The 10,408-nt window shown below is 31.5% G+C and overlaps 1 protein-coding gene across 1 annotated transcript; it reads right to left on the reverse strand.

Moving 5' to 3' along the window:
* Positions 1–3,928: 3,928 nt before the first annotated feature.
* On the reverse strand, positions 3,929–7,557 carry LOC129317464 (glycosyl hydrolase 5 family protein-like). Its single transcript, XM_054961789.1, has 3 exons — positions 6,717–7,557; positions 5,500–5,731; positions 3,929–4,362 (listed from the first exon to the last, which is right to left on the reverse strand). Exons 1-3 carry the CDS (start codon positions 7,296–7,298, stop codon positions 3,929–3,931), a joined length of 1,248 nt encoding a protein of 415 aa, XP_054817764.1. The 5' UTR covers positions 7,299–7,557.
* Positions 7,558–10,408: the final 2,851 nt, after the last annotated feature.

The raw sequence follows: 10,408 nt of genomic DNA on the forward strand, positions 1-10,408 counted from the left end.
AGTCAAGGACCTCTTACACAAGAAGTGCAGGAAGGTGTGTCAATTGGGTTTATCGATGGTGGAGAGGACATTGACATCTCATTACATATGCAAATGCTTATGAATAGGTAATTGGAGTACTAACTAGTATAAAGCTTTATAATCAAGGTCAGCTCACTTTATACACACACACACACTAAACTTTGCTGCCCTTAAAAGGAGTTCTGTTTGCTTCTTTTATGCCTAGAAAACTTAAAATGCTGTATCACGATGGGCAAGGGCAAGGACAATAGCAGCTAATTAAGGTATTCAATCTTCTAATAAATTCAATTTTGGTATTCAATCTTCTAATAAATTCAATCTTTTGTAAACTAGTACAATGTGGTTCCTTTTGGCTCTCCATGTGTTTGAGAGAAGTACCCAATGTGGGTTTATTTCATAGTCAATCTATTATGTGCTCTCTATTATTAAAGATTTTTGTTTTCTAGATGGATCCTGAAGTTTTACTCCTTAAAACACCTTCAAGAATGAAAGCACGGTATTTGCAGACTCTTGGTACATCGAAGAAGAAAGAACTGGAACCTTTGAGAATATATAAATTGTGCTCTATATCTATATGATAAGTTTTTGATATATCAATATAAATATAATTTAAATTTCAAAACTAGTCTGACTGTTCATAAGTCTAATAATATGATTAATTTTTTTTATTATTATTATGGCAAGGAAAATGTGTTAGCTTTAATAAACTTAGTGAGTGAATTCTGTAACTAACACTCGTACCTCCCCAAAATTTCCATATAATGCAATAGTTGATAAGATACGTGTAATTTTTACAATATAACTAGAAAAATAAATTTACATGTAATTATTATAATAAAGATAAAGATTATGTAGATTCTTGCTTTTGTCCTTTTCATTTCCATCACATAAATCCAATCATGTATTCTATCATGTCCTCTTAGTGAGGAAATAGTTGCTGGAACTTCAATCTTTATAATACGAAAGCTCAGACTCCATTTGTGCCTAAGATGCCCTATCTTTTCTTTCACATGATCAAAGTGGGATGGTATCTTTAATGATCTAAATTTATAATCCACTCTTTAAAAATATCATCTACTATCACTAGGGCACAATTGGTGTTTTGAATTTGTGTATATGGTTTAATTGTTGGCCATCCTTTTCACAATTACACCCTCTAATAGTTTCTTTTAGCAGAATTTGTGTGCTTGTATGACCCTAGCTTATGCCGTTGAAATTGGTCGAGAAGAATACCAATCTATAGGACTCTCAACTATAAGTCTTATTTACTATGATCTACAATCAGTTCTTATTTGCACAATTTCTTCATCACAATTTGTTAGTGTGATTTGTTTTCAAGTCAATGGTGTATTGCACAATGTCCCATTCCTTTTATAGTACTTGGTTAGCTTTTTCTGCGTGCACATTGTAATCACTTACACTGTTTGTGCTTGCACGAGAGAATGTGTTACTACAAGTGGAGGGTGAATTTCGAAGGCTTAGCAATTATGGTGGTGCTGAGGTGGGAATATTACATCTCAATATCACCTTTTCCATCTTCTATAGGTTAATTTTTATGCTTATTTATTCATTGGCCATTTCTATTTAGATTGGTCCTTTCCATGGATCCGATTATTGTAAGACAAGGGTTAAAGTTAGAGTTCAATTAAATCTGCATGGCATTGTCAGTATTGAATAAGAAGTAAGAAAGAAGCCTTATTTTCTTCTATGTCCACTTTATGCTATTGTGATGTGCATATAAACTTTTTCATGGTTTTAGTTGATTGAAGATCAAGTTGATGATGGAAAGGGTAATGATCTTTCAAATGCTGAATCTATGGAATATGGATGTTAAGCATCGCACTGATGACAAGGCAGAAACAAATGGTGTTGAAGATAGTGATAATAGAAATGATGAATTTCCACGCAGAATTTGCAAGCAATATTGTCACCTCTCACTCCCCCTGGTCAAGAGCAAGTTTATTTCTCTTGTATGAGAATTATACAATCAAGTATTTTTGTCTCCCATTCATTTATGATTTTGTTTTTAATACTGTTATATCTTTGTTATCGACTGATTTTCACAATTTTATGGATAGCATGTCTATGTTTTTCTCTTTTTGGAGATGAATTGGTCATAGATCTCATTCATATAGATGCCAGAACTTTGAAGTGAGATAAATCTTAATTCATTATAGGCTCGAGAAACAAAGATAAAATGTGAATAAATAAATTATCTAAAAAGAAGGAAAATGATTGAATGGAAGAACTCTCTAAAATTTAGTTATCTCAAATGTGTTGATGTCAATAGTATTGATGATATTTGCTTCAAATTCTTTAATTCCAACCTGTGTAATGCACAGGAAACTGTCTAGTTTTATATATAATCCAATTGTGAAGTATATTAAGGACTGAGTTGAAAATTATTGTGTATTTTACGGTTCAAACATTTTTGAATTCAAACAAAGAATTAGCGTTGATGGGTTCTTTTAAAACTTCCAAATTAAAGTATTTCTCATGTGTGCTTTGGCTTGACGTGCCCGTTAGGTTTCAAATTTTTGTTTGGACGGTTCATTGATTGGATGATTGGAATATATTTGCATACTGCTTTGATTTTCCCACCAACCTTTGACCTGTAAGTTGTACTTGAAAATTGAACAATTAGAGGATATTATTTTCTAATTTATTTGAACTTGATTCGATAAAAAATTTGTTCAAATAATTTATGTATTTTCTTATTTATTTACTCTTATCACTTTAATTTATGGAATTGCTTGTTCAATCACTTAATCACTTATTAAAATTCTAGAAAATAATTATTTAAAATTTAAATATAGTATATTGTACTTAAGAAACACTTCGTATGACAAATATCAAATTTATACGAAATAGTAATAAAACAAAATTCAAGAGATAACAATTCCAGATTGGGACCAATTTGCATATTACTGAAACTAGATCAACATAATGGAGGAGCCATGCAAATCCACAATATAGTCATTTTGCAATGAAGTCCCTATGTTTACAAGTCAGTCCCTTTTTTCATTCTTAAATATTTGGATTCCTCTTAGTTCACCATCAAGGTCTTTAAATCGCTCAAGACCACTGTCCTAAAAGCCACTATAGAACATGTTTGATTACTTGTTTTTAGAACAATTTTCTTCTGAAAAATTTTATAAATTTTTTTTGAAAATGTGTTTTTTGTTATATGAAAACAAAAAAGTTAAAAGTGAAGAATTAGAAAACCATAACATTTTTTAAATGTTTTATTACTTTTTGTTTTGCAAAACTAGAAAAAAGACAAAAAAAATATCATACTTTTATTAATGACAATTATGTTAACAAAATAAATTATTATTTTATCCTTTATCTCACCAATTTAAATGTTTTCAAAAGAATGATTCGAATTTTTTTATTTCTAAAACTTGTTCCGAGAAACAATTTCATAGAATTATTTTAGGGAAAATGATAGTTAGGTTCAAATTAGGTCCCCCAACCAATTTCAAATGCAAATTTTAACATAGTTGAAGAATAAATAAATTTATTTTTCCTGTTAAAATTTGGAGTATATGTTGTAAATTCATCACAATAAAGTTGTAAAATTGAAAGTCAAACTAACAAATTCCTGAAGTTTGACACTTTGAAATTGGTCAAAATTTAATTTAAATTAATTAGTTTCCTTGGGACCCATCTGTCATTCTCCCATTGTTTTAAGAACATTAAAAAAAAAAAAAACAGAACCAAACAAACCCATAGTGACCAAAAGTCTAGGTGTAAAACATGGGATGTTACGACTATGAAAGACGAGCTTTTGCATAGGCATTGGTCCAAACATGGAAACAAACATAATATTATTAGGCGCTAATTACAACTTGAAATTAACTGTATCACCAAAGCTAAACCGCATTATGTATTAAACTGAATCCAATCACTTAACATTACTTGAAACAAATTGAAACCACTGGCTTTGAGGATTGTCCATACATGAAGAATTGGAATCTGCACAAATGCATTTTGCAGTCAAGATGGTTGACGAGTTAGCATCTTTTTGCATGCATAATTGGTTGCCTTGTGCATCTACGGTAGCCCAGTGCATGCCAGACTCTGTTATGGGTTTCCATGACGTTTGGTTTGTATTAGAGCAATCTTTTGTGAGCAACACTGGATTCCCATCTCCATTTGCCTTCAAACACTTGACTTTCCGTCTGCTCTGAAATTTGATCTGTGTCCCATTTAGACTCCACCCACTCACCCTTTTACATTCATTCACTTCCACTTGATCACCAAGCTTCCTACTTTTCATGCATTGACCAGTTTGTGGATGATAAAATATGCTTGACATGGCCTCCTTTGAGCTTGGATCTTTGATAGAGAAAATAGTTCAATTAAAAAAACTAAATAAGAATAATTATCTCCAAGTTGAAAGGGATATGCATATGAACAAATTTATATTTCATCTATTTAATATTATAAGACATTTTTAATTGAATCTCTCCCAAATGAATTAATTAAATGCCTTTAAAATTACAAACTATTTCCATATTTACCCTTTTTTAATAGTATATCTCAATTAGACATTGAAAGACCAAAATGCCTTATTTTTTTTAACAAACTAAATTATATGATAAAGAAATAGTTCAACAAGAAACTAAAAAAGGATAATTATCTTCAAGCTTGAGGATGATATGGATATGATAAAAAATAGGCTAAAGTATAACTTAAGTTTTTTTATTTTACACAACATTTCATTTTAATCCTATAATTTTATAAAATGTCTTTCTCATTTAGCCTAACACCATTAGTTTCATCACAAAATCTTTTTACATTTAACTTTTAAATATTGGCAAAACATTTTCAAATGTTGACATATTAAGTTTTTTTTAAATAATAATGATTGACACAATAAATAATTATTTGAAGCTACTTGATGTTAGAGTTAGAGAACTAAAAAAAAATACTTTATAAAATTAAAGGATGAAATTAAAACTTTAAATAAAGTTAGATGATCAAAAGTATGACAATAAATAGTTATCCTGATAGCAACGCCACCTCTCTCTCTTGGAAGAGGTTTATGGTTCGAACCCAAAAATATATGTTAACCTCTATATATATATATATATATATATGCACACACCTTGAAGTGTTTTGAGTACTAGCTGGAATCTGTTAGGGAACTCTGGGTAACTAGGTTTCTTCCATTGGAAGTCTACCAAACCATAAGACTCTCCTGGGTTGACATTGCCTTCTCTGAGATAATAACTACCTTGGAGTCCCCACCACCCCAACCTAAGTCATTCACAGCAAGGTACGCTAAAACACAAGTCAACCATCTTTCATCAGGTTCTGTTCTATTTGGTGACAATGGAATCCCATATTCAGTCATCAAAAGAGGAGCAGGATTAGAGCTAGTTGTTAGAAACCCAGCATGAGAGTTTAACTCATTGTTCACTTTCCCACAAAGATAGTTCGCTGATTGGTTGCTCCAATTTTTAGGCTCACCTGAAACAGTGTAAGCATGTACCTCGTATGCCAACTTATCCTTAAAAGTTAGGTTCAATGGCTTGTCCTTTAAAAAGCTCAGGTCATTGTCGTTGTAGAAACCTGAAATGAGGACTACCACGTTTGGGTTCCCTTGATGAACAGTTTGTGCTCCTTGGGTCATATTCCCATACCAAGAATTAGTGTTTTGAAGTGGACCTCGTAGCTCATTTCTCAAGCTCATTACCACCACCTAAATTACAAAATTTACATGAATTAGGAATATTCACAATTGAGTTACACGAAATCAATTTCAGTGCTCATCATCTCTGTAAGCACCACCGTGCTTATCAGAGGTGATGAGATCTAGACTATCTTGGTTAAAATCTGAACAGTCTAGATCTGAAGTCTATGACGAAATAGCAAGTATCCCTTACTATATAATGCGGGAAAGCTGTGATATCTTCAAAAGATAATTTTCTTGTATATCTTTTTGTTTAATTTGATAGATTGTCCATGATCAATTTTGTTTTTAAAATAGTTAAACTACTAAAAATTGGGCAATTATGGTCATTTAAATAAAAAAAACGAAGGGTTTGATAAAAGATTATCACATCCTCTACGGACGAGAGTTTTAATTCCTACAAGTTATTGAAAGTCTTGTTTGTTAGGCCTTCCTCTCAACACAATCCATCTTAACTCATGGATAAGATTTTTTCGTGATTTTGGCTTGTCCACTAAATCCTTAATCTACAGAAGCTAGGAGATGAACCTCACGTTCAAGCCAAAGGAATTTGCAATGTAAATGGCAACCACAACAACTGAATTGGGCGAGAATGAAAGGAAATCCTATTTGAAATACTATCAGGCATTAAATGTAGGCATCCTTTGTAACATGGCAAATTTTGGACCTAGAAGATCAAGAATATCCTTGAATTCAGTCCCAAAGGTTCCCTGAAATGGTGCTCATGAATTAAATCATAATTTAAAATTTTTTCTAAAGTAAAAGCGTAATATTTTCAGGGATTTTAAGAAAATGTTTGTCTATAATTGAGGAATGAACAAATTAAATGTAGACCATACTAAAAATTTTAAATCTAAATGATCATTTCATCACCTGATGAGCACCAAGGCATAGTGCTCATGAGGTGGGTGATAAGCACCAAAACCATACATGAGTTATGCGTACAAATACATGCACAAACTAAATCTATACGTACGATTAGTATATAACTCACATTGGGTTTGTCCTTCAATAACTGAGCGGCCATGGAAAGCCCTTGAAGCCATTCTTTGGGATCAAAACTGGTGTCTCCAAAGAAAGCATTACCATCATCAGGGGCACAACACCACTTAGGTTCACTGATATGGTTATCAGAAATGATCATTATGTTCTGAGCAGCAAGCTGATCCACGACATAAACATAAGCTTGAGGGTGAGTCATAGTGAGAACATCGTGGTTGTGTTCAGTGATGCCAGCTTTAGTATTTGCCAAACCAAGTGAATCAAGAGTTTGTTGAACAGTGTTGTTGGAGTAACGAGTGAACATGTAAGTGGCCCATGTGAGGCGCACGCAATTCAACTTCAGATTGTGCAATTGTAATATAATATGCTTTATGGGTTGCTTGTCTAATCCTTCTGCCAACATGACACTCATATGAGATGGCCAATTCGCGCATTGTAACTTCACATGTTGTCCTGTTTTAGAATCCACGATCCATCTGTTACTTACTGAGAGTGGAAGGCAACATATTTGGGAGGCTAATAAAGACAATAGAGAAATTGAAACGAGAAAAATCACTTGTGAATGATTTGCCATTCTTGTAGGTACAATAGGGTTTTTATTAAATTTTCTCAATATATAGCCTTTTGTTTTGTTTGCTTTTTTTTTTTTATTGTTTTGGGTAATTTCTCATTCTGGGGTTATAAGCACTAGTTTGATATGAGGATATACAATACAGAGGTGAGCTGGAGATCTAAAGTGAGGATAAAAACATCTAGGTTGAAGGAGAAAATTAACACCAGAATAGAAAGGAATTAAGGAATGAAGTTGAAAATTATAACTCTCCAAAGAGGAAAACAACCAATTTAAATAATGATCTTAGTGCTAATAATAATTTCTCGTCATCACCTTGATTTTATATTGCCATATTTATAATATTGTTCGTTTTCATATTATGGTGATCCTTATAAGGGGGAATTGCATGAACCTAATAATTCTCAAGCGCATGCATGTTTGACCAAAAGCTACGAGAGAGAAGCTTTTGAATTGGCATTAGTCCAAACACAAAAATAAACATACTATTATTAGGATTATAATTGCAAATTAATTGTATTGCTATAGCAAAATCCGAGTCCTTTGGCAAGAAATTAACCGATCTTTGAATTAATTCCAATGCAATATTAATTAACCTTAATCCAATCATTTCACATAGATTGAAACAAATTGAAACCACTCGCTCTAAGAATTATCCATACATGAAGGATTAGAATCTACGTAGCATTTAATGGTCAAGATAGTGGACAAGCTACTTACTTTTGTAAGAATAACTGATTGTCGTGTGCATCTATAATAGCCCATTGGGTCCCAGACTCTATAGTGGCTTTCCATGAACTTTGGTTTGTATTAGAGCAATCTATTGTGAACTACATTCCCTTCCCCATTTGCCTTTAAACGCTCAACTTTTTGTCCATTTAACAATTTAATTTGTGTTCCCTATAGACTCTACATGCTCATACCCTATTTCATACATGAAACTCGCACTTGATAATTGTGATTTCTATTTTTCATGGATTGACTAGATTGTAAATGATATGGTATGTTTGACATGCCAACCTTTGAGCTTGGCTCGCTCTTTGATGAAGAAACAAGGGTTAAGCTACATTTTTATCTTTAAATTATTCTCCAAGGAACATCCAATGTTCTAAATTATTTGTTAAAATAATTCTGCCCTTAAAGTAATTAAAACATAACATATTTACTCCTGATGCTAAATACACCAACATTGACTATTAAAAATGCTATCTGGGACTTATGTTTGACAAAAAATGCCACTTATCATGCTAAGTGGATCCAAATTAAGGTGTATTTTTGCTACTTTTTAATTACTTTAGGGGCAAAGAGCAAATAGTTTAGGACACTAGGATCTACTAAGAATATTCCAAGGACAAAAATGCATCTTAGCTTAGATTCACTTGGCATGACAAGTGGCACTTTTGGTCAAACTTAAGTCCCATTTAGCATTTTTAAAAATTAACGTTGGGGTATTTAACGTCAAGAGAAAATATGCTACGTTTTAATTACTTTAGGCATGGAATTGCAAATGACAAATAGTTTAGAATACTAGGTATTCCTCGGAGAATAGTTTAGGAATAAAAACACACCCTTACCCAAAGATACAATGTTAATAACAAACGAAAAAAAATAATTTTTGGTGGTGAATTTTGGTCGTTAAAAAAAAGTCACCACCAAAAGTCACCCCCAAAAATGAATTGGCAATGTTTAATAGTCACACCATCATGATATGACTTTGTTTTTTTTTGGTAATGAAAAAGTTTATTTGAGTTAGGTCCTGAGAGCTCATTAAGACTAGGGCATGGAGATACTTATAAATCACACACTAATAAAGTTCTTATATCAGCATCGATATTTGATTCAATAACCTTGTAAGTTATGGGCCAATTCTTTACCAATTAGATGAACCTTTGTGGTTGATATGACTTTTTTGACCAACAAGTTATATGACTTACCTAAAGGTAAGGATTGGGTATTGGAAGTATTATTAGTCATAATATGACTAAAAATAAAAAAAACGAGTTATATATTTATAACTAAACAAAAACTATTCAAAGTAAGATTTATTGTTTTCCCTTATATTCTTCTTAACTTAAATATATTGTAATTAAATGATTATAAATGTAGTGTTATTAAAAGATATATTTCATAGAGAAAATGACAGTTGCAGACCTTATAAAGAGACATTAGTGACAATTGAATCAAACTGTTGAAATAGTATTAAAAGACTTTTAATTATTGAAATAACTAATGGAAGGTCACTCATAAATTTAAAGAAAGTTAGACGTGAATTCATAGAAAGTCAATAGTGAAAAGATAAGTAGTCTCATAAATATATGCATCATCACTTGCAAATTAAAGGATAATCACTTTTGGATTTATGAAAATTTGTTATGAATATATATTCAGAAATAGGAGGGGTCTTTAAATCATAGTTTATAACTAAGACTATTCATATTCATTTGTTTGTTGTTACTACAAATTCACAAGTGACTTTCTTTAAATTTACAATGATTGTCCCTGAATCACAAGTGACTAGATATATATAAATCCACAAGATTACTTATTTATTCATAATTAAATTCTCATATATTGATAAGTGACCATCCTTAAATTCATAAGTAATAATGCATAAATTTATGAGACTATATATCCATTCATAATTTAACTTTTCAATGATTTACAATTGACATTATCCTTAAATCACAACTAACTTTTCTAAATTCATGAGTGATCTTCTCATAGCTATTTCAATAATTATTGTAATTAATTGAAATATAATTCTATTTTTCTTTGTGTGTTTTATTGATAAGGCTCAATTACATATATAGATGGAGGGAAGAGAGAATAATTCTAATGAGATCCCTAAACTCTCTCTTATGAAATAAAAATCTAATAATAAAAACTAATTACAAGACCAATAAGGGAAAGTAGACATTGCTAGCCTAAAAGGAAATTTAAGTTTGTGTATTAGCAGGTCTGGGCCTAATATAAGAGGAGGCCCACATCTAACACTCCCCCTCAAGCTGTGAGTAGATGTTGATCATTCCCAACTTGCTTTTAAATGCTTCAAATTTTTTTTGAGTTAGTGCTTTAGTCATCACATATGTAATTTGCTGACCTGAAGGGATATA

Source organism: Prosopis cineraria, unplaced genomic scaffold, assembly GCF_029017545.1.
Source record: "Prosopis cineraria cultivar Desert tree isolate PC_DT_omini unplaced genomic scaffold, ASM2901754v1 PC8, whole genome shotgun sequence".
NCBI classification, from domain to species: Eukaryota; Viridiplantae; Streptophyta; class Magnoliopsida; order Fabales; family Fabaceae; genus Prosopis; species Prosopis cineraria.